This window comes from Cherax quadricarinatus, chromosome 18, assembly GCF_038502225.1.
Source record: "Cherax quadricarinatus isolate ZL_2023a chromosome 18, ASM3850222v1, whole genome shotgun sequence".
NCBI classification, from domain to species: domain Eukaryota; kingdom Metazoa; phylum Arthropoda; class Malacostraca; order Decapoda; family Parastacidae; genus Cherax; species Cherax quadricarinatus.
The window spans coordinates 4,245,556-4,271,543 of record NC_091309.1 but is presented as its reverse complement, the minus strand read 5'-3'; the positions used below and the strand labels follow the sequence as shown (position 1 = coordinate 4,271,543).

At 39.9% G+C, this 25,988-nt stretch overlaps 1 protein-coding gene and 1 long non-coding RNA gene across 5 annotated transcripts in view; one reads left to right on the top strand and one right to left on the bottom strand.

The window, feature by feature from the left end:
- The window catches only part of LOC128689303 (uncharacterized), a 106,746-nt gene that overhangs the window by 50,203 nt on the left and 30,555 nt on the right, over positions 1–25,988 (top strand). For 3 of the 4 annotated variants that reach the window (XM_070086101.1, XM_070086100.1, XM_070086103.1), the window contains 4 exons: positions 344–550; positions 1,106–1,183; positions 1,596–1,832; positions 1,944–2,146. In XM_070086101.1, the coding sequence (XP_069942202.1) occupies positions 344–550; positions 1,106–1,183; positions 1,596–1,832; positions 1,944–2,146 (725 nt within the window). The remainder of the gene's footprint in view (positions 1–343; positions 551–1,105; positions 1,184–1,595; positions 1,833–1,943; positions 2,147–25,988) is intronic. The other variant, XM_070086102.1, reaches the window with a different exon arrangement.
- LOC138852852 (uncharacterized) overlaps positions 5,173–25,988 on the bottom strand; it is a 54,166-nt gene continuing 33,350 nt past the window's right edge. Inside the window, exon 2 of the long non-coding RNA XR_011392130.1 lies at positions 5,173–7,852. This is a non-coding gene — a long non-coding RNA (uncharacterized lncRNA). The remainder of the gene's footprint in view (positions 7,853–25,988) is intronic.

The following is a 25,988-nucleotide window of genomic DNA, read 5'->3' as shown; positions in this document are numbered from 1 at the left end:
AGAGGGGTATGGAAGGCATTCAGGCTTGATACAGAAAATTGGATCATGGCTCCAATTCCCTCGATCGAGCCCCTTACCAGCATCAAGGAACCTCCCTTGAGGGGATACAAGGAAGAGTAGGATAGGTTCAATTCCTTGCATCAAGAGCCTCTCGCCTTGAAGGGAATTTTAATGAAAGGTCCATAAAGTTTAAGAGAAACGTGTTTTCTACTTCTTGAAATATGCTAGGTGTCTAATGCAAATCTTGTCCGATTTATTTGCTTTGTACTTTTATTTACTCTGCCTGGATTACTTTGTGCTTGAGTGTTTCATAATTTTCTATGTTTTATTCTTGAACTTACAGGTGTGTGAGGCACATGTTTTGACACAGCCTTGGCTCAAGAGAAAAGTTGTGACTAATCTCCGATGTGCTGAGAAAGATGATTTCTTTAAAGCAGATGATTCTGTTGAAGTTTTGTATCCCAGTGTGCATCCAACTGCTCATGCCAGGCCAGTGTTCCAAAGTCAGTTTTTGGTCAGAGACAGTGTGGAGAGTGATGAAAGCAATGAGGTAAGCTCCTGTGAAAACATTTGTTTACTTTTACAGTATTTAAAACAAAATTTGTTAAGTATAATAGTATGTGTTCTGATGTCTTCCATAGCAAAATCTTTGGCACAAAAAGCCAAATTGGCTGTTGTGCTAAACATTTTGTTATATCAGGAGGGTGTTGGAAATAGCTTTGGAGTTGAATGTGGCTATTGTTTATTAGCATGTTTATGATGGCAATGAAAGTCTCTGCTTTCAAAATTTGGCCCTGTTTCTTTAATCTTTGGGATATTTCCTTCCTTATTAATTTACATTTAGCTTCATACTTATTTCCACCCAGTTTTGTTTTTGTTTGTACGTTAAAAAAAAAAAAAAAAAACAGTTCGTGCATGGCTATGCAATTTTATTTTGATTATAATCCCTTGTTTTAATCCTTACTTGCACACTTCTCTAATTGTGTAATTACCTCAGCCTTCAGTAATTTCACATGGCAACCTCATCCTCTAAATGCCTGAAAATTTGATCCATTGCCATGGAAGAGGCATCGCTAATGGCAATTGTACCTCTTCCTTCCTAAAGCGTTTCTACGACCCATCCAGGGGGACATCTAGCACCAGCCACGAGTCCATCGAAGATCGGTCTGATGAAGTAACTAAGGTTAACAATGGGCCCTGGCCTTTTGAAGTTCAGTTTTAATTGATACAATTTCAAGAGTTGTGGCAGCAAGGCTATGTGCAGATTTTCAGTATATTCTTAATAATAACAGCACTAATATATTTTATAAATGTACAGTAATACACATATGAGTAGAAGTAAACGTAAGTATAATTAAAGCTTATTGCTTTAGGTGGGGAAATGGCAAATGAACAATGGTAAAGCAAGTTTGAAACAGTATTTAATATTACACTAGTTAGTTATTACTGTGTAGTGCAACATTGCTAGAGAAATAGCATAAGAATTATTTCGGTACATAATACTGTACTGTATTAAAATTACCAGACAGAAATAAAAATCAGACAATTGAAAGGAAAGGCTTTGACTTATGTTGACTTGTTTTTCTTCCATAAAGCGCTTCTATCATCCTTCTGGTCGGACAAACTTCCGGCGCCACGACACTGAAGAAGATGATTCTGACGAGCTTCCAAGCTTTAGAGATAGGAGATCTGCAACAGGTGGATATTCACCTGTAAATGTCTCTGACCCAAAAGTCATTGAATTAGCAGCATTTGCTTTGAAATCCATGGATGCAATTTCTGATGATCCTGAAGTCAGAGTTGTTGAAAATGTGATCAGTGCTCAAAATCAGGTTGGTAAAAAATTACTGTATATTATGGATTTATGTAAGAATTTTTATTTCTTTTTCTACATGATTATGAAAAATGAGCACTGTTTAATTAATTATTGTAATTTTTAACAGGTAGTTGCAGGTCTTAACTGGAAGTTGCAAATATTGGTGAGCTGGACATCTTGTCTAAAGGAAGATCAAATTGAAGACTTGAGAACCTGCAGTAAGAATACAAACAAACCCAGCAGTAAATGTGATGTTACTATTTATGAAAAATCATGGGAAGATTATATAGAAGTAACTGAAATGGCATGCACACCTGTGACAGGCAAACAGTGAGTGGTGAACAAATTTATTTAAGAGAAGTTTAGCATTACCTTCGACACTTGCAGAATATGTGAACGCTTTATTTTTCTTTGTGGGAGAAAGAGAGGATTGAATTAATGTTATTGTCGTGCATATTTTGTAGTCTTAGTATGTTGCTGTAAAATAATTTAAACAGTGGACCATAAAATACTGACTGCATCCATATCACACCCATAAATTTGAGATGGAAACTAAATGACATTTCAGTCCATCCTGTACCATTATTGAGTTGACCTCGTAGTGAACCAGGATGGATGGAAATGGCATTTAATTTCATTTACAGTTTACAGGCTTGGCGTGAATTGTTCTAGCCACAGTATTGTGACTTGTTCTCCACTGATTGCATGACATTATGTAGAGTTGTTTGTAACAAACATGTATACCGGGGAAACTTGTGTAACATATTACGCGAGTTTATATTTTAGTAAGATTACAACCTTAAATAAATATTGTATATGGCCAAAGCCTTTATATTATAGGAAAATTTATTTGTACTGCAAAAGGAAAGTTGTAATGCTAGAACAGAACTGGAGAAAGACTAATGCAGTATGTGATCCTTTATTGACGTTTTGCCCATGCAGTGGGCTTTATCAAGTCAAATAGATCTGCCTTGAGAGGGAGGTTGAGCCTATACATAGGGAGCTTAGCGAGGTGAAGAGATGGGCTAGGGTGGCTTTGAACTTGAGTTGGATAAATAGAAGACAGGACTTTATAGGAACCTGTCTAGCATGGGGCCAGCAGGCCTACTGTAGTGCTCCTCCATATTTATGGGATACTGAACTAGAAATTTCCTGTCAAAAGGCTCAGTTATGTTGTAGAAGCTGAAATTGTTGGCTATGCTAATGAGTGACAATAAGATCCTGCATATCATGGTGTCTTCTTTCTTAGCAATGAGTTATTATTATTATTATAATCAAAAAGAAGCGCTAAGCCACAAGGGCTATACAGCTTGGCAACGAGTTGTATGCCTTTGTAATTAATGAGGTGGTTGTGAAAGTTTGTGTCAAACACAGGCATTTTTTTAAAGGTCTTTTCTGCTTGCACATTGGTGTTTATTATTATTATTATTATTATAATCAAAAAGAAGCGCTAAGCCACAAGGGCTATACAGCACATTGGTGTTTAGAATGTGTGTTCTGGATGTTCTGACCACACATATTCTGTCAATCATTAAGATTGTGTATACCCTTGAGTGGTTTGAACTTTGTAGTCTTACTGGTGATGTCCTTGAATGTAATGAAGACAGTGACTGTGGATACTTGAAGTTTAGTGGAGAGAATATTGGTAATCTCCATGGGGAAGTGGAACAGGATTCTTCCTCCGTAAGCCATGAACATCATAAGAGGTGACTAAAATGCCGGGAGCAGGGGGCTAGTAACCCCCCTTCTCCTGTATACATCACTAAAGTTAAAAAGGAAAAGTTTTGTTTTTCTTTTTGGGCCACCCTGCTTCAGTGGGATAAGGCCAGTTTGTTGAAAAAATTAGAATATTGGTAATGTTTGACAATGAATGTGTTAGGGAGGACTATCTTCTTTCAGTGGTGCCCTATCTAGGCAATTTTAAGATTTTATGTGGACAGCATCTACAGTCTCCAAGACCAGATTTCAAGTAGCCACCATTTTCTGTACTACAATCAAGGACATCATTGAGAGTTACCACTAAGAAGTTCAAACCAATGCAGGATATACACAATCCCTTGCAAAAATTGTAACAAAATATATGTGGGCAAAACGTCAAACGACCACACACACACACACACGCTTCTGATCGCCAATACGCCAGCAGAAATGGAGACTTAAACAACGCTGTTTTCACACACACTCCCACAACCACTTAATTACAAGAATGCACAAATCTTTGACAAGAAGACACCCAAAGATACAGGATGTCAGATTATTATTATAATCAAAAAGAAGTGCTAAAGCAGGATGTCAGAATCAACCTAACCAATAATATCAACCCTAATGGCTTTTACAACACAGCCGAGTCTCTTGCCAGGAAACTTTTATGCTGGTATACCACATAGCAATAGTTCATTAATATGGAGGAGCACTGCAGTGGGCTTGCTGGCTCATGCATCCCAAACTCAACTTTCCAGTCATATATTTGCTCAACCTAAGTTTAAAGCTACCAAGGTTATAGCTACAAAATGCCTAACCTGACTCCTCACTTCACTACAATCCCTATATATAGGCTCATCCTCCCTCACTAGGCAGATCAGTTTGTGACTTGATAAAGTCCACTGTTTTTCTCCATCTTGTATTTTATACCACCTCTTTCCAAAATATCATCTATTAGTATAGGCAGTAGGCCAAATGGCACTAGTATTAAACTGGTCAGCACAGGTAGTAATGGGTTGGCCATGGTCAGCCTTGCAAGCATTACCGTGGAAGAAGTGGTGGTATCCTCTTGCATTGATGGTCATTTTCTTCGGTCACATTCACCCAGCAGTGCCACTTCGTGGTCTGTCACATTTTCTTGAACTTCATATTATCCTTTTAATAAATGCTATTTTCCCATGCAATACCTTTCATTTGCTTCCCCTACATGGTCTTTCTGGCTTATTTTACACCCTCGAGTATGTAGTAAAACCTCGACAATGCATTTCCGATTTTAATTAATGGAAACAATGTATGGAAACAATGTATGGAAACAATGAACAGAGGCCAAATCCAGAATTGTTTGATGTTACAATCTGGTGGGTAAATTTGCCAGAATTAACAAAAATAATTATTTCCTGAACTGTCCATTACTGTTATGGTCTATTGGATTAACCAAATTTCAAATTTAACTACAATTAGCATTACTGGACACACTACCCCATGCTGGGTTGTTAAATCGAGGTTTCACTATACTTTGCTAATTGGGTATGCATGTGCAGATGCCTCAAGCCTCTCAATTTGAGTGAAATGAACTACCTCAGTCAATCAAAAAATTGAGGCAGTTCTTTTGCTCAAAAACTATTATAAAAATCTTTGACTTAAGGTATAAAATATTTTATAAAATTAATATTTATATATTTGTGTGACTGGATTATTATTATAATCAAAAAGAAGTGCTAAACCATATGACAAGCCTCTGCAAAATAAATAAAAATTGAGTTTGTTTAATGTGCAACATAAGATTTGTTTTAGCACATTATGAAAATGTCAACTTTGAAAAACTCATGTGGGTTTGGTGTTCTTTTGTGGATATACTACACAAAAAGCCTCAGTGGGAGATGGCCAGCTTGTTAAAAAGCCATTAGTGTATGATCTACAGGTTTTTATAAATAATAAGTAACCACTTAGGATAATTGTTGCATAAAAATAAATGGCTTTATAATAATAAATACAGTATATCAAAAAAGTTAACTACTGTATAATATTTTCTAAGCACAAAAAAGATTAGTTAAAATGGAACTTACTGGAGTGGTTCATAGCTACAGTACAGCCTCTCCTCACTTAGCGACATACTCGTTTACTGACGCCTCGGACGTATGACAGGCTCTCTGACCAGTATTCATACCTAAATAATGTATATTAGAGCTGATTTCCTCTATTCTGTTTATTTCACTATACAGTAAAAGGTGCAAAAATGACATTAAAAACTATCAAAGATGGTTGACACAAACCCACTACCATTATAGTATGGTCCTCACTTAGCGATGAATTTGTTTAACTACGTGGTCTTAGGAACGGAACTCCATTGTTAAGTGAGGAGACGCTGTACTGAAATGTACTTTTTGAACTTAACAATATGGAACAAAATACAGCTGCTAATGAATATGATTTAATCAGCAAGGTACAAGTACTAAACTTAGAAAAGACAGAATACAAACTTACAAATGAAAGACATAACATGTACAAGTTGATGAATACACAGTACAATATTGTATATACAGTAGCCTTATTACAATAATAAAAATAAAAAATGTTCTACTGACACATCTTTTATAAAGAAAATTATGGGTATTGTAGTACACTATTAGCTATAAAATCCTAAAATAAAGTAAAAGATGAGTGAGTAGTGTGGCATTAAAAATATATTCACAATTTTTGTTTTGCCCTTAAAAATAAGAATTTATTTTTTCTCTCAACAAACTGGCCGTATTCCACCGAAGAGGGTGACTTAAAAAGAAAAACAAGTTTTTCTAAAAAATTTAGCAATTTATACAGAAGGCGTTACTAGCCTCTTGCTCCCGATTAAGACTGACGACAGCTGGAAAACGTACACTGCATATTAGAAGAGAAGCAGGACTGTGTATGTGTAATGAAAATGCATACGAGCATTCTTGAGAGACTTTATATTAATTATAGAACTTCTTAAGCATGTATTAGTACAGTAGTAAACTGAAAAAAAATGCCATTAAGAGGAAAGTTTGAGCTAAGGATGAATTTGATCAAGTGAAGCAGGTGGAAATGTGAAGATTTAAGATTTTCTAAAAGTATGATAGATGAGAAAACTAATTCAGTAAGAGATCTTCATGAGCAGGAAGGGAAGAATATATTAAGACAGTTCAATTTCCAAAAATGTATGGCAGTGGAATATTTGAGTTAAGTTGTAAAAAAATTGAGTGGCATTAGAAATCCAACTGTTGAAGAGAATTCACAAAACAGAGATAGGCAGTAACTGATAAATGTTAGCGTTATGATTTATGAACACAGAAAATGCATGGTATATTGGAATACAGTACGTGGCTTAGAATGTAGGTGGATAAAGCAACAAATGAAATTGGGGACAAAAGTGAAAATTATAAACCCATTTATATACAGTGTCCATATAATGAAAATACAGTACTACTATATTTTCTAAAAATGCTGAAAGAGGTACTGTACCTGCCATGGAATCTTTAAATCTGTTTACTGCTTCTCATAAACCTGAAGTCACCCAACTACTGTAGAAGTCATTCATGCTCAAGTCATAGTTTGCTTAACCCTTAAACTGTCCATAGATCTATGTTCGCTTGTGTAGCACTCCAAACGTAGATCTACATTTTTTTTTACATGTTTTCTTATGGAGAAAATCAAGGTCGGAGAGCTACACGCACAAACGTAGATTTACGTTTGGACAGTTTAAGGGTTAAAAGTCAATAGTACTAAAGACAAGTAGTACTAAATCTACAATATATGACCCATACAGATTTAGCACTTGTTTTCATATATAATTATTAATGTTGTAGCTTTATAACTGTAGTGTAAGCGCACCTCTGGCAAGACAGTGATGGAGTGAATGATGGTGAAAGTTTTTCTTTTTCGGGACACCCTGCCTTGGTGGGAGACAGCCGATGTGTTAATAAAAAAAAAAATCTTTATTTGGGAACTGCACTCTTCTATACCAGTCTACACATTTTAATTTTATTTTTCCCCATTAAACATTTATGTTTTCCATACTGTGCTGACTAACATTGGTCTCTTACTGAAGAGTGAGAAATTATCTTTTTCTTGATAAAATTAAGCACCTCAATTCTACTTTCTGTATCCTTGATCTACAAAACAGGCAAGTACAGTACTCCAGAAATTCTCCTAGCCACCCAACTAAATCTTTTAATTGTCACCAAATATTTTTGGTTCAGTTTAGTTTCATAGTCTGCAATTTACTGGATGTTCAGATACCACTCACATGTCCAGCAGCCTAGTCATCCTCTCAGCATGGTTGACAATGATGCGATGCTTTCCACACAACTCTGAAAGAACCTGAAAGTTGTTAAAAGCATTATTTTAAAATACAGTAGGTTCTCAACGTATAATGATCTGATTTACGATACTGACTTTGAAACTGGATAATTAATTATTCATGAACGCAAACTTGGCCTGCCAAATTTTGTGACTGATATAAGCAAAGCAATATATCTTTGGCAAGAAAGACATTATCAGTATTCCAAAAATGTTTTTATAATTTGTGTGTTCATTTTATGCATGTGTTGAGGCATGTTAAGAATTGTATGTTCAGTATATATGATGGTTAAAGGTGGCATATATTAGTATTTTTCTCTGGTAGTTTTTACCAAATGCACTGATATTTTATATGTTTTATTTTATGCATGTGTGGTGCACTCTCATTTGTTTGGTAAAGGTTAATTGAGAATTGAAGACTTCATAATTACAGGTAGTGACTGGCTGGGTGGCCATGTTCTCAACCAGTGTGGGGTGTCAACTCAAAATATCTCCCAACCACCCTTCCTCCCCACTATACAACACAGGAATACATATATTATGTCTGGCACAAAGAAAGGCAGTCATGTTGCTGCTGGTCTTGTAGATTTGTCAGAAGTGATGTGAAAGTAAGGTAGTCATATAGCTACTGCCCTTGTGTGTTGTGGCAGATGTGATGCGTGAGAGGGGGTTCAAACATCTTAATACTGTTGGCAGTGCAGTGATGCATCAGTGGCAATGTGAAAGAGCAGGAGCAAAGGAAGAAGACCAATTACAGATGACCCTGTAGTATTAACAGGAGTGATGTGGGAGAAAGGAAGCAGTATTATTTCTGCTGCCTATGCAAGGTTGTCAGATGCAATAAAAGAGTGGGAGATGGGCAAGGAAATGGGAGGGAGGGGAGGAAACGGAACAGAGACTTATCCGAATGTAGTATACAGTTTGCAAGTTTAAAAAGTTATATAATGAATATTATGGTTGAAGTCATCTTATAACTTGGGTGTCTATGGGAAAATAGGTTCAAAATTCTGAACACTAGCTAGAAAATTTTTCATAAAGGCATTAAAATTTTAAGTGGAAACCTACAGAACTCTTATAAAATACAGTGGTACCTTGACTTATGAGTGCCCTAACTTACGGGTTTTCCAAGTTACGAGCCGTCACTCAGTCGATTTTTTGCTTTGAGTTATGAGCCAAAATTAGAGTTATGACCGAGAAGTTATTATGTACGTATTATTATTATTATTAACACACTGGCTGTTTCCCACCAAGGCAGGGTGGCCCGAAAAAGAAAAACTTTCATCACTCACTCCATCACTGTCTTGCCAGAGCCATGCCTACACTACAGTTATAAAACTGCAACATTAACACCCCTCCTTCAGAGTGTAGACACTGTACTTCCCATCTCCAGGACTCAAATCTGGCCTGCTGTTTTCCCTGAATACCTTCATAAATGTTACCTTGCTTACACTCCAACAGCACGTCAAGTCCTAAAAACCATTTGTCTCCATTCGCTCCTGTCTAATGCGCTCATGTATGCTTGCTGGAAGACGAAGCCCCTCACACACAAAACCTCCTTTACCACCTCCCTCCAACCTTTCCTAGGCTGACCCCAACCCCGCCTTCCTTCCACTACAGATTTGTATACTTTAAGTCATTCTATTTTGTTGCATCCTCTCTACATGTCCAAACCATCTAAATAACCCCTCCTCAGCCCTCTGGATAATAGTTTTGGTAATCTTGCACTGCCTTCTAATCCCCAAACTATGGATTCTCTGCATTATATTCACACCACACATTGCCCTCAGACATGACATCACCAATGCCTCCAGCCTTCTTGTTGCAACATTCACAACCCATGCCTCACACCCATACAAGAGCGTTGGTATAACTATACTCTCACACATTCCCCTCTATTCTTTCATGAATAAAGTTCTTTCTCTCCACAGACTCCTCAGTGCACCACTTGCTTTTTTCCTCTCGTCAATTCTATGATTCGCCTCATCCTTCATAGACCCATCTGTTGACACGTCCACTCCCAAATATCTGATCACATTCACCTCCTCCATACTCTCTCCCTCCAATCTGATATCCAATCTTCCGTTACCTAATTTTTTTTTTTTTTTTTGTTATCCTCATCACCTTACTCTTTCCTATATTCACTTTTAACTTCCTTCTTTTACATACTCTACCAAACTCATCAACCAACCTCTGCAACTTCTCTTCAGAATCTCCCAAAAGCAGTGTTATCAGCAAAGAGCAACTGTGACAACTCCCACTTTGTGTTAGATTCTTTATCTTTCAACCTCTTGCCAACACCCAACCATTCACTTCTCTTACTACTCCATCTATAAATATATTGAAGAACCATGATGACATCACACATCCCTGTCTAAGGCCTACTTTTACTGGGAAATAATCCCTCTCTCGCCTACATACTCTAACCTGAGCCTCACTATCCCCGTAAAAACTTTTTACCGCTTTCAATAACCTACCTCCTATCCCATACATTTGCAACATCTGCCACTTTGCCCCCTCTTCAAGGGGGGCTCCTTGGCGTGGTGAAGAGGCTCTTGGTCTGAGGAATTAGCCCTGTCGGTCTTCTTCCTCAGACCGAACCTAATTACCCCCCATTCTCCCCTCCCCTATCCCATCCTCCCCTTTTTCCATTCCTCCTCCTCCTCCCCACCCCTCCCTTTTGCCCTTCCTCTTTTTGGCCTTTGGGATTTCTCCCACAGGCGTGCTAGTTCCTAGGTAGGGGAAAGGACACCGGGGTCCATCCCATTCCGGGGGTGGTGGCCGAAGGAGGTATGCTTTGTGGCGGATATACGGCCGCCCTCTCTTTTGTCCACCAAGGTAGCTCGGCAGATGTGAGGTTGCTATCCCAGATTGCTGGTTTACTGGCATGAAGGGTAGGGTATGGCACGGGTTCCATGCTGCATCTGCGCTACTAGCGGTGCTGAGGTCCTCTTGGGCGCGGAGGGAGATTTCCGGCCCTTTCATTCCTCCTGGGAACTATTCCTCCCCGCTCCCCCCTTTTTTTATTCTTTTTTTTTATTTTTATTTTCTTTTCTTCTTTCTTTTTTTTTCTTAAAAATAAAAAGCAAAGGAGTAACCTAACCATGGAGAACCCAATCCATGAACCCACTACCCCTGGGCCCCTTCTTGATACCGCACCCCATTCTGACCCTGCCTTGTGTTTAGACCACTCTTTGGACACTCCTGATGCCCCTGTACCTCTTGCTGGTGCTGTTTCCTCACCCGCTTCAGGTACAGGGGCTTCGACTGACTCCTTCGATTTGTCTGAACTCCGCTCTCCTTTGACTATGCTTCCGGCTTCTCCCTCTACGGTACGGCAATTTTCGAATCGCCCGCCCATTTCACGCCGGACCAACTCCGGTCCTACTCCTAAACGCCAACGTCAATCTCCTGATGATGCTCCTTCGTTACCTTCCCATTCTACTCGGGAAAAGACCGACACGTCAAGCACTCCCTCTCCACGCTCAGTTTCGGACCACACAATGGACTAAATTCTTTAAGACCGACTTCTTCTTCTGCCTACCTTTCTGACCATAGTATTGGCAAAGCGCTCCTGCGTCATGTTGGTAGAGATATTTCATTTCATGCTCTCAAGAGCGGTACGCGCATCGTCACTGTCCAGAATGCTACCCAAGCTCATGATCTTTCTCTCCTTTCGAATATCGATACTACTCCTATCATTATTGAAAAACATCTTTCTCTCAATTCTTGTAGTGGTACTGTCATTCTGCCCCATACCATAGTCCAACAGAATTTCCAGTCATGTGGCAATGACATTTTTGAACAGTTGGAACTCCAGGATCTCCCAATCCTCAAAGTAGACACTTGTGTCCTTCCTGCCCGGGGGCGGAGACGTTACCCTTGCAATGTGGCTCGTTTAACTTTTGACAGCCGAGAACTCCCGTCCTCTGTATATGTCGCGGGACATCGGTTACAAGTTCGAAAGGTGATACCTACACCGCAACAATGTAGAAATTGCTGGCATTTTGGTCACCCAGCGAAATATTGCAGATCTATGGCCGAATGCCCAGTCTGTGGTGCCGACGACCATTCTAATACATCTTGCAGTCAACCTCCATCTTGCCTTAATTGTAATGAAGCTCACCCTTCGTACTCCCGCCGTTGCCAGGTCTACTTAAATGAACGTGAAATCCGTTGCCTCAAAGAGGCAGAAGGTCTCCCTTATGCTATGGCAGTTACTTATCTCCGCCTCCAAGGGAGATTACCCCGTGTTTCTTATTCTCGTGTTTCCAAACATCCCCCCCACTTCTGGAGTCCCATCTTCTGCAGCCTCCTCTGTTGTTACCCCTCCCATAGCCACTCCGGCATCTAATCCTTTTGCTGTCCTTGGCTCTGACGTCCCGACTACAACTCAGTCTGTTCTCACATCGTTGCGTCCTTCCTCACAAGTCCCAGTATCGACAAGACCTTGTACGACACCTAATACCAATCGCCCCTCTACTCAGAAGTCAAAAAAATCCACATTGCTCAAATCTTCTTTGCCCCTTCCTTCCCTTCTTCCACCTCTACACTTTACCTTTCCAGTCTCTGTACCTAGTTCTTCCCCTCTCTCTGGCTCTATTACAAGTGTGGAGATTCACCCTCCTCCTCGTACTATGCCTTCCACCCCCGTCCCCTCCCAAGTTTCTCCCTCTTCTGTCACCTCCCAGGTTTCTGCCTCTTCTGTCCCCCCCCACACTTCATCTCCAGTCCCTTACACTCCTCCCTCCCCCTCTACTTTGGTACAGTCCATTACTGTCCCAATCTTTACTCACCCTCCTCCTCCTATCTCCAATATGGTCTCCCATACATCTTTGAATTCAGAAACACTTGAAGCCATTTCAGAATATATTGCAGAGACTAAACCTTCAATGGACACTGATTCACTTCCTGTTCCTTCTCTTCCCTCTCCTCCATCTTCACAACCCCATTCTTCGCAACGCTCCGTTCCTTCGCTACTTGAACATCTTCCAATGCCACCACACGTTGACTTTTCTAACCCCTCTAGTCCGTAGGTGCCTTTACCTACAGATTCCTGGTATTTTCTTCATCGCCAATCATGGCCTATTTACAGTGGAATATCCGCGGCCTCAGGGATAATCGGGGCGAGCTTCAGATGTTGCTTTCCAGGTTTTCCCCTGTTGGTGCTTGCTTACAAGAACCAAAATTACACTCGGCTGTCTTCCAACCTATCTCAGACTATAATTTATTGTATTCTTCGGATCCTTTCTCAGATGGGACCTTTAATGAAAGTGCCCTTCTTCTACGCAATGATATTCCGTACTGTCAACTATTTGTCCATACCTCGCTGCATTACACTGCAGCCCGTATCCACTTGAATAAGTGGTTTACAATATGTTCTTTATATCTCTCTCCTTCTCGAGCATTTTCTATCCCAGACTTTGCCTTTCTTGTTTCATCCTTACCACCACCACTTCTGTTACTTGGTGATTTTAATGCCCACCATTTCCTCTGGGGGGGGAGTCTCATTGTGACTCACGTGGCATCCAGTTGGAGGCTTTTCTCGCCTCTCACCCCCTCCATGTTTTAAATACGGGTACTCCCACCCATTTTGATCCTCGTACTCATACTCTCTCTTGCATCGATCTATCAGTCTGCTCTTCCTCCACTGCACTAGACTTCACCTGGTCTGTTCTACCGGACTTACATGACAGCGATCATTTTCCGATCATTCTTACTTCTCCTTCCTATTCACCACCTTTCCGTAGCCCTCGCTGGCAATTTGATCGGACAAACTGGGATCTTTACTCACACCTCACTGCTTTTAGTGAGGTTCCTTCTTCATCCTCCATTGATGAGCTCCTACACATCTTCTCGACGTCAGTTTATACCGCAGCTTCTCATTCTATACCCCAAACCTCAGGCAGGCATTCTCAGAAGTGCGTGCCTTGGTGGTCTCCTGCTTGTGCTCGTGCAGTACGTTTGAAACGTGCTGCATGGGGCAGGTACCGGTACAATAGAACCGCTGAGAGACTTCTCGATTTTAAGCAGAAGCGTGCGATTGCTCGCCGTATCATCCGTGAAGCTAAACGCACTTGTTGGCGAGACTATGTTTCCACCATCACCTCTGCTTCTTCTATGAGTGCAGTCTGGAAAAAAAGTGAGGAAATTGAGTGGTAAATACTCTCCTGACCCGGCTCCTGTTCTACGGGTCGCTGGTGTTGATGTAGCAAACCCTCTCGACGTTGCCATTGAACTTGGCACACATCTGGTCCGTATTTCCCGAGGGCTCCATCTATGCCCCTCGTTTCTTTCCTCAAAGTCTGCCAGAGAGTTAGTACCCTTGGACTTTTCTTCTCTCAGAGAAGAACAGTATAATGTGCCTTTTACACTTCAAGAACTGGAGGCAACGCTCTCAGCTTGCCGATCATCGGCAGCTGGGCCTGACGACATTCATATTCGTATGTTACAACATTTACATCGGTCAGCCCTTGTAGTCCTCTTACACCTCTTCAATCTTATTTGGGCACAAGGAGTTCTTCCCCAGCTGTGGAAATCTGCCATTGTTCTCTCTTTCCGCAAACCGGGTACTACAGGACATGATGCCTCCCACTATCGTCCCATCGCTCTTACTAGTGCAGTTTGCAAAGTGATGGAACGTCTTGTAAATCGACGTTTAATGTGGTATTTAGAGACACACAACAGTCTCTCCGCTAGTCAATATGGCTTTCGTAAGGGTCGTTCTACCATAGACCCCTTACTACACTTGGATACGTATGTTCGTAATGCCTTTGCGAATAATCACTCGGTTACTGCCATATTTTTTGACCTTGAGAAGGCATATGACACAACTTGGAGGTATAATATTTTGGCCCAGGCCCATTCCTTAGGCCTCCGAGGCAATCTACCATCCTTCCTTAAGAACTTTTTAACTGACAGACATTTCCGTGTTCAAGTCAATAATGTTCTTTCCCCGGACTTCGTCCAAGCTGAAGGTGTCCCTCAGGGATGTGTTCTAAGCACAACACTTTTTCTCCTTGCTATAAATGATTTGGCCTCTGTTCTTCCACCCAATATTTGGTCATCACTCTATGTTGATGACTTCGCTATTGCTTGTGCAGGTGCTGACTGTCATCTTATTGCAGTTTCTCTCCAGCATGCGGTCGACCGTGTTTCCACTTGGGCCACCACGCATGGGTTTAAATTTTCAAGTACCAAAACTCGCCAAATTACTTTCACTAGACGCTCTGTTATCTCCGATCATCCTTTGTATCTCTATGGCTCCCGTATCCCCGAACGTGATACAGTCAGGTTTCTAGGCCTTCTCTTTGACTGTAGGTTATCCTGGAAACCTCACATTACCTCTCTGAAGGCAACTTGTCACAGCCGGCTAAACCTTCTTAAAACCCTTGCTCATCTTTCCTGGGGAGCTGATCGTCGAACTCTGCTTCGCCTACATTCAGCCCTCGTTTTATCGAAACTCGATTATGGTGACCAGATTTATTCCGCGGCCTCTCCTGCTACTCTCTCTAGCCTTAACTCTATCCATCACCAAGGATTACGTTTGTGCCTTGGTGCTTTTCGCTCTTCCCCTGTTGAGAGCCTCTATACAGAAGCGAATGTTCCATCCTTGTCTGATCGCCGTGATGCCCATTGCCTTCGCTACTATGTACGCTCTCACGATCTACACAATCCTTCCATTTATAGAATGGTCACCGATATTAGTAGACATTCTTTATTCGTTCGCCGCCCCTGTTTGCTCCGTCCCTTTTCTCTTCGCCTACATTCACTCTTGTCTTCACTTCAGTTACCACCTTTATATGTTCATGTAGCATCTCACTTTTCCCTACCCCCCTGGGAAGTTCCAGCTGTTCGGGTCTGTTCTTTCTCACTCCCTTGCTCGAAAGCTCAACTGCCTACGGTGGCTTCCCGCTCTCTTTTTCTTGATCACTTCCACTCCCATTCTCATGCCACCGCTGTGTACACAGATGGCTCTAAGTCTTCAGACGGCGTCGGATTCGCAGCAGTGTTTCCGGACAGCGTCGTGCGGGGGCATTTACTATCTTCAGCTAGCATTTTTACTGCTGAACTGTATGCCATTCTTGCAGCACTTATTCGTATCGCATCTATGCCTGTGTCATCATTTGTAGTAGTCTCAGACTCCCTTAGTGCTCTACAGGCTATACGAAAATTTGATACATCTCATCCCCTAGTTCTCCGTATCCAACTTTGGCTACGCCGTATCTCTACCAAACATAAAGATATTGTTTTTTGTTGGGTCCCTGGTCATGTCGACGTACAGGGCAATGAACAGGCAGACACTGCTGCGCGGTCAGCAGTACATGACTTACCAATTTCCTATCGAGGTGTTCCATTTCTGGACTATTTTGCTGCAATAGCTACCCACCTTTGCACCCGTTGGCAACAACGTTGGTCAACTCTGCTCGGTAACAAACTTCATTCTATTAAACTGAGCATAGGTTACTGGCCGTCTTCTTGTTATCAGTGCCGAGGTTGGGAGACCACTCTCTCCCGCCTTTGCATTGGCCACACTCGTCTTACTCATGGGTATCTCATGGAGAGGCACCCTGTTCCTCTCTGTGAGCAGTGTCAAGTTCCAGTATCGATTAGCCACATTCTGTTAGACTGCCCTCTCTATCAACGAGCACGCAGAATTTACCTCCGTCGTCGTCTTCGTTCTACTACTCTCTCTTTACCTTCCCTTCTTGCTGATGGACCCTCCTTTAATCCTGACTCTCTCATTGACTTCTTGACAACAACTGATTTACTCCACAAACTCTGATGATACTTTTCGCACTCCCCTCAGCCCTTTCTAGTTCAGTCTCTTGCTGCCCTTTACCCTTTCACCATCCACTACCCCGCTGTTATCCGTAACCTATTACTCATCCATCTCCCTTTTGCCACCTGATGCCCTCGCTTCCTTCCTGCCCTGCAGCGCTGTATAGTCCTTGTGGCTTAGCGCTTCTTTTTGATTATAATAATAATGCCACTTTGCCCCCCCCCTCCACCTTATCATATGCCTTTTCCAAATCCATAAATGCCACAAAAGCCTCTTTACCCTTATCTAAATAATATTCACCTGTGTGTTTCACTACAAACACTTGGTCTACACTACCTCCTTGTTCATCTGCTAACCTGCTCTCCATCTTACTCATAATTCTATCAATAACAACTCTACCATACACTACCAGGTATACTCAACTGACTTATTCCTCTATAAATTTTACACTCTTTTGTCCTCTTTGCCTTTATACAAAGGAACTATGCATGCTCTTTGCCAATCCCTAGGTACCTTACCCTCTTCCATTCATTTATTAAATAAAAAATCCTAACCACTCCAAAACTATATCCCCACCTGCTTTTAACATTTCTATCTTTATCCCATCAATCCCAGCTGCTTTACCACCTTTCATTCTACTCACTGCCCCATGCACTTCCCCCACACTCACAACCGGTTCTTCCTCAGTCCTAGATGATGTTATTCCTCCTTGCCCTATACACGAAATCACAGCTTCCCTATCTTCATCAACATTTAACAATTCCTCAAAATATTCCCTCCATCTTCCCGATACCTCTAACTCAACATTTAATAACTCTCCTCTCCTATTTTTAACAAACCCATTCTTTCCATAGGCTTTCTCATCTTAATCTCACTCCAAAACTTTTTCTTATTTTCATCAAAATTTGTTGATAACATCTCACCCACTCTCTCATTTATTCTCTTTTTACATTGCTTCACCACTCTTTTAACCTCTCTTTCTCTCCATATATACTTCTTCCTCCTTGCATCACTTCTACTTTGTAAAAACATCTCATATGCTAACTCTCTCTTACTACTCTCTTTACATCATCATTCCACCACTCACTCTTCTTCCCTCCCACACCCACTATCCTGTAACCACAAACTTCTGCTGAACACTCTTAACACTATATACTTAAACTTACCCCATACATCATCTACCCCATTGCCTGTATTCTCACTAGCACATCTGTCCTCCAACAGTTGTTTATATCTTACCCTAAATGCCTCCTCCTTTAGTTTATAAACGTTCACTTCTCTCTTACTTGCTGCTTCCATTTTCCTTGTATCCCATCTACCTTTTACTGTCACTGTAGCTACAACTAAAAAGTGATCTGATATATGTGTGGCCCCTCTATAAACATGTACATCCTGAAGTCTACCTAACAGTCTTATATCTACCAATATGTAGTCCATCAAACTACTGTCATTTCACCCTACATCATATCTTGTATACTTATTTATCCTCTTTTTCTTAAAATGTGTGTTACCTATAACCAAACCCCTTTCTATACAAAGTTCAATCAAATGCTCCTCATTATCATTTACACCTGGCACCCCAAACTTACATACCACACCCTCTCTAAATGCTTCTCCTACTTTAGCATTTAGGTCCCCTACCACAATTACTCTTTCAATTCGCTCGAAGGTTCCTACACACTCACTTAACATCTTCCAAAATCTCTCTCCTCTACACTCCTCTCTTCTCCAGGTGCATACACACTTATTATGACCCACTTTTCATATCCGACCCTTATTTTAATCCACATAATCCTTGAATTTATGCATTTATATTCCCTCTTCTCTCTCCATAACTGATCCTTTAACATTATTGCTACCCCTTCTTTAGCTCTAACTCTCTCAGATACTCCTGACTTAATCCCACTTATTTCTCCTCACTGAAACTCCCCTACCCCCTTCAGCTTTGTTTTGCTTAGGGCTAGGACATCCAGCTTCTTTTCATTCATAACTTTTGTAATCACTTCTTTCTTATCATCTGCACTACATCCACTCACATTCAAACATTCCAATTTCATAAAGTTCTTCTTTTTAGCAATTTATACAGGACAAGGGGTTTCTAGCCCATTGCTCCCGGCATCTAGTCGCCTCGTATGACATGCATAGCTTACGGAGGAAGAATTCTGTTCCACTTCCCCATGGAGATAAGCAGAAATAAACAAGAACTAGGAAGAAAATAGAAGAAAATCCAGAGGGGTTAGTATATATATGCTTGTACATGCATGTGTAGTGTGACCTAAGTGTCAGTAGAAGTATGAAGACATACCTGCAACCTTGCATGTTTATGAGACAAAAAGACACCGGCAATCCTACCATCATGAAAAACAATTACAGGATTGTTTCACACTCATTTGGTAGGACGGTAGTACCTCCCTGGGTGGTTGCTGTCTACCAACCTAGTGAGCAGTTATTTTGCCAAAAAACAAATGAAAAAAAATATTTACTGAAAATGACATTTGGCAAGAACCCTGGCTTAAATGGCACAACAAAAGGTGGTTTTGGGACTTGGTAATTATAAAACAATGCTAGTGCGATGTTCTCACTGGAGGTAATCGTGTAATTATCTTTAGCTATTCTACAAAAAATAAAGTTGCAAAGTTTTTGATATTTGGAAAATATCTTGCCCTTTACTCCCAAACAAATCCCAAAATATCTGGAATATTTCCAATATTCCACAAGCCAATTGTAGAACAATCATTTTTTTATGATTCCTGCCAATATTATTGCATTTATTTCAATAATAAATGGTGGGCTTCACGAAATAAGTCAATAACTTACTTCTGAGATATTCACCGGGAGTGCGGGCCGGGCTCCCGTGATCTAGTGCAGTTAGCCTCTCAAAAACTCCATTTTCTCTTACCCAGGACCAGAGCACATTTTATAGGAAGCAGCAGTAATGATTTTATAAGCTCGGACTGGTCCTGGACACATGCTATATTATGGCTTATTTTATTCATTCTAGAGTATATATCATGTTTCTATGTTACTTATAGTGTTATCATGTCATGCTAGATCAATTCTGATATATAAATAAGCCGTAGAGCTCATATTAGCGTTGTACTAAAGTATTTTCTCCTGCCCCTCGAGACTCAGGAATTCCACCAACGAAAGCAAATGTCTGATCTCCAAAGTAAATACACTTTATAAAACCAGTTTATTTCTTTACATTCTCTTTTGTGTTTTATGTTTTAATATATATATTTATAAATACATTTTTGTTATTTAAAAACACATAACAAAAAAATTGGGGTGTTTTTTTTGGGGGCTAGAATGGATTAATGGCATTTCAGTTAATTGCAATGAGAAAAATTTATTTGATATACGAGAAAATTGAGTTACGAGCTCGGTCACGGAACGAATTAAACTCGTAAGTCAAGGTACCACTGTACCAGTATAGTATTCTTCCCCTGTTCAAAAACTGACTCGGGCTTATTTGTGACATTTATATTTTACACATCTTAAACCAATGCATACAATGTATTAAACTGTCCAGGAAACAAAATATCTATGTATTTCAAAAGTTATACTTAACAGCTGTGTCTGATTTAAATGATCTTATTTACTCAGTGCTTAAAACTTGCATTTAAACAGCTATTATTCACCATTATTTTACTAAGGTTATGCAGTCACAAATACACTCAAATGAAAAGCAAGGCTTTTGACTCTTAAAAATCAGTAAGAAAACTTAGCCTCTGGTATTGATAGTTTTAATCCACCAATTAATTTTTTGGGATGATGCAGGGTTATGCATCCACAGTATTCTGTCTACTGTTTAATTCATGACTAAACAGCATCAGGATGTTTCCTAGGCATTGTAAACTCAAGATATGCATCTTATACATATGTGCTTCCTACTACTTAAACAACAGATTAATGTTAATCATTTCTGGAGCTATGGAAACTGAAAAGTAACTTATCTCAAAGCCAAGCCAGTCTCAATGCAATATGGGACGTCAGGTATTTAATGTGTCTGCAGACAGGAACCCTCTTGGTTCCGTACACACAGTTCTGATTCAGTGTTTCATAAAGCCAGTCAACCTTTTCCTTTGACATTTAACATTTTTAAAAATACCTCCATTAATTTTCGTTGGGAGCAACATACTCTTAAGCTTTTTTTCTAATTATTCCTTAACTAAATATAAAAACATCTGAATCTTAATATATAATAATATTTTATTTTCCTCTTTAAATTAAAAAAAAAAACGACTTTAATCTCTGAATTAATAAAAGTTTCCTAGCCTTTGAGGAAACATTTTTGGTTTTTGGGAATGATTTTTAACAAACTTCTTAGAGCTTTCAAAATGGACTTCAATACACCTTAAAGCTTATGCAAGCTTACAGCTTCTGGGGTGTACCTAGGCTGTCATGCCTGCAGGCCAGTGACTCTACTCTTTGATGATCTTTGCCACAGACACGTTCAAAAGAAGATTACAAGTTTTAACATTGCTGAGGTAAGTAAAGCAGGCATTTCTTATCAGTATATTAATTATTGTTATATTAGTCCATGAATAAAGACTCCAGAGACTCCTAGTGCAGTATATACTCAATACTGACATGAGCAAGTATCAGGAGGAAATTATAAAAAGTGAGCACTAAACCTGTCTGGGTAATACAACACTGCAAGCTGGAGTTTGAAGATTGTAATTATGGTAATTAGTGCTGCCCCAAAAACATTTGAAATACAAAATTGCTGCTTATAACAATGCAAATTTATCAACATTATGCAGTTTCAAATTTCAGTTTCTTTATAAATGCTAAAGCCTTTTGTATTAAGCTTTCTGCTCGCTTAAAATAGCAGTGGGGTGATTTAATATTTTTCCTCACTTAGTTTTTACCAATTGCATTCATATTTTGTGTATGATTATTTTATGTATACAGAGCTCATATTTATTTGGTAGAGACTGGTCAAGATCCACAGATTTAATAGGCAGTTACAACTGCAGCTTATAACTGTACCTACATTTTATAGGGCTTGGCTCTGACTATCATCTTTTATGTTATTAATTGTGCAAGACCTGTTATATACCTACATTATTACTATATGTATTTAAAGGAAAGCTCTAAACTTATAGTTATATAGCTCTTGGTGACTGCGAGGTAATCAGGTCCCAATTCAAGGGAAGAATGGGTCTAATTCTTTAAATTAGGAGCTCCTAGCTAGCACAGAGGAGCCTCCCTTTGAGGTATATAGAATGCATATTTACAGTTATTATTATTTTTATAATAAAAAAGAAGCGCTAAACCACAAGGGTTTACATATTTACAAGTAATCATACAGAAGTATGCACTGTATATACAAAAGCAGAGGTAGACCCTAGAGTAATGATGCCCATATGGGTTTAGTGTTGTGACACTCCACAGTCAAAAACCTTCAGGTCTTCCACAGAGGGTTGCCCCCTTTTCTGGTTACTTCCCAGTACTGGCTGCTTAAAATATACAGTACCAAAAAAAAAAAAAAAATGCATAAAAGTTAGCAGAAAATATTGAAAAGCTATAATCAAATAAAAAACATTGCAATGATGAAATCAGTGAAAAACATTAATGTAAACTGATTACTATAAAGCACAAGTGAGTATTACAAAGACAGGTCATATGGTTGCATGCATTGTTGTAAATTCAGTAGAATGGAGTATTCTGTTAGGTAGTGAATTTAAAAAATAATAAAGTTAGATTGGGTTTTAGGTTTAACATTTATGTGATATAATTGTGAGAAACATTTAAGATATACAATTTATAAGGTTCAGTTATTCAGTATTTATTTGGTTTTGGGTGAGTAAGTGATCTTTGAGAAGAGACTTGAATTTATAAACAGGTAGTGTTTCTTTTATATTTACAGGTAATGAATTCCAGATTTTAGGGCCTTTTATGTGCATTGAGTTTTTGCATAGCGTGAGATGGACACGAGGAATATCAAAGAGTGATCTGTGCCTTGTGTTATGGTCATGTGTTCTGTTGAGGTTGGCAAGGAGATGTTTGAGGGGAGGGTTAATATCAGAGTTGAGTGTTCTATGTATGTAATAGGTGCAGTAATAAGTATGGATGTTTTGTATGGTGAGTAGGTTGAGTGTATTGAATATTGGTGGAGTGTGCTGCCTGTAGTGAGAATTTGTTATCATTCTAACTGCAGCCTTTTGTTGGGTAATTAGTGGTCTGAGATGGTTACTTGTTGTTGAGCCCCATGCACAAATTCCATAGGTGAGATAGGGGTAAATAAGAGAGTGATATAGGGCCAGGAGGGCTGACTGTGGAGCATAGTACCGTATCTTCGATAGTATGGACACCATAAAACAGAATGTTGTTTAATGGATACACATTTCAACTATTCAAAACACAAAGCATTAACTCAATAAATTTTTATACAAGAGAAAAGGTAAATAATCTTGGAATATTAATGATATAATATTTGGAGAGCACATTATTATTATAATTGTATAAAGTACTTACCCTGTAGGGCTCAGTGACGGGAAACTAACCTCAGGAGAAAAATAGTTATTGTTGAGGGTGCGTACAGAGTTGGTGCAGTAAAACAATAAATGAAAGGCATAGATAATCAGGGATGAAGGTGGGACTTTCAGAGGAGACAGGAGCAGAGCAAGAATGTTATTGTTAAAGGGGGAGGGCTTGAAACTAATGGCAATGTGCTTTCTGATAAATCTGATACAGTAATTAAAAGATATTGGCCTGTCAACATGTCCTGGCAATTCTTGCGGAGTGGCATTGACCACAGAACTATGATTTGATGAAATCCAACATGTTCGTCATCAATTCAAACCAGCAACATAGGGAGCGATCTCACAATCAGTTGACAAATGATTCTAAAGGGAAACTTGCTTCAGGAGGGAAAGCCCTGAACCGGAAAATGTTCTGAGGAGCCTTAATAGCTTATTGTCATGGGTATCAGAATGGTAAGGAACAAAGCAAAAGTCAGCTTTGTGTTTAAGGAAGATGCAACAGAACCTACACTGCATGTAAAAGATAAGAGAATGTGAAGAATCAGAGGCATGGAATACTTGCAATGCACTCCATGCCTTTGATGGCTCCCTTCCCTACGTGCTCCTGTGTGACTAGTTAATGGTCCAAGTCGGACTAAAACACCATCACAAGTTTCATTCACCTGTGTGTGTGTGTGGATTGTCTGTGTACAACAAATGATGAGGTGGGCATAGTAGTACTGTAATGTTGATGACTAAAGTGAGAATTATTTTTTTTATTATTATCACACTGGCCGATTCCCACCAAGGCAGGGTGGCCCGAAAAAGAAAAACTTTCACCATTATTCACTCCATCACTGTCTTGCCAGAAGGGTGCTTTACACTACAGTTTTTAAACTGCAACATTAACACCCCTCCTTCAGAGTGCAGGCATTGTACTTCCCATCTCCAGGACTCAAGTCCGGCCTGCCGGTTTCCCTGAACCCCTTCATAAATGTTACTTTGCTCACACTCCAACAGCACGTCAAGTATTAAAAACCATTTGTCTCCATTCACTCCTATCAAACACACTCACGTATGCCTGCTGGAAGTCCAAGCCCCTCGCACACAAAACCTCCTTTACCCCCTCCCTCCAACCTTTCCTAGGCCGACCCCTACCCCGCCTTCCTTCCACTACAGACTGATACACTCTTGAAGTTATTCTGTTTCGCTCCATTCTCTCCACATGTCCGAACCACCTTAACAACCCTTCCTCAGCCCTCTGGACAACAGTTTTGGTAATCCCGCACCTCCTCCTAACTTCCAAACTACGAATTCTCTGCATTATATTCACACCACACATTGCTCTCAGACATGACATCTCCACTGCCTCCAGCCTTCTCCTCGCTGCAACATTCATCACCCATGCTTCACACCCATATAAGAGCGTTGGTAAAACTATACTCTCATACATTCCCCTCTTTGCCTCCAAGGACAAAGTTCTTTGTCTCCACAGACTCCTAAGTGCACCACTCACCCTTTTCCCCTCATCAATTCTATGATTCACCTCATCTTTCATAGACCCATCCGCTGACACGTCCACTCCCAAATATCTGAATACATTCACCTCCTCCATACTCTCTCCCTCCAATCTGATATCCAATCTTTCATCACCTAATCTTTTTGTTATCCTCATAACCTTACTCTTTCCTGTATTCACTTTCAATTTTCTTCTTTTGCACACCCTACCAAATTCATCCACCAATCTCTGCAACTTCTCTTCAGAATCTCCCAAGAGCACAGTGTCATCAGCAAAGAGCAACTGTGACAACTCCCACTTTATGTGTGATTCTTTATCTTTTAACTCCACGCCTCTTGCCAAGACCCTCGCATTCACTTCTCTTACAACCCCATCTATAAATGTATTAAACAACCACGGTGACATCACACATCCCTGTCTAAGGCCCACTTTTACTGGGAAATAATTTCCCTCTTTAATACACACTCTAACTTGAGCCTCACTATCCTCGTAAAAACTCTTTCACTGCTTTCAGTAACCTACCTCCTACACCATACACCTGCAACATCTGCCACATTGCCCCCCTATCCACCCTGTCATACGCCTTTTCCAAATCCATAAATGCCACAAAGACCTCTTTAGCCTTATCTAAATACTGTTCACTTATATGTTTCACTGTAAACACCTGATCCACACACCCCCTACCTTTCCTAAAGCCTCCTTGTTCATCTGCTATCCTATTCTCCGTCTTACTCTTAATTCTTTCAATAATAACTCTACCATACACTTTGCCAGGTATACTCAACAGACTTATCCCCCTATAATTTTTGCACTCTCTTTTATCCCCTTTGCCTTTATACAAAGGAACTATGCATGCTCTCTGCCAATCCCTAGGTACCCTACCCTCTTCCATACATTTATTAAATAATTGCACCAACCACTCCAAAACTATATCCCCACCTGCTTTTAACATTTCTATCTTTATCCCATCAATCCTGGCTGCCTTACCTCCTTTCATTTTACCTACTGCCTCACGAACTTCCCCCACACTCACAACTGGCTCTTCCTCACTCCTACAAGATGTTGTTCCTCCTTGCCCTATACACGAAATCACAGCTTCCCTATCTTCATCAACATTTAACAATTCCTCAAAATATTCCCTCCATCTTCCCAATACCTCTAACTCTCCATTTAATAACTCTCCTCTCCTATTTTTAACTGACAAATCCATTTGTTCTCTAGGCTTTCTTAACTTGTTAATCTCACTCCAAAACTTTTTCTTATTTTCAACAAAATTTGTTGATAACATCTCACCCACTCTCCCATTTGCTCTCTTTTTACATTGCTTCACCACTCTCTTAACCTCTCTCTTTTTCTCCATATACTCTTCCCTCCTTGCATCACTTCTAC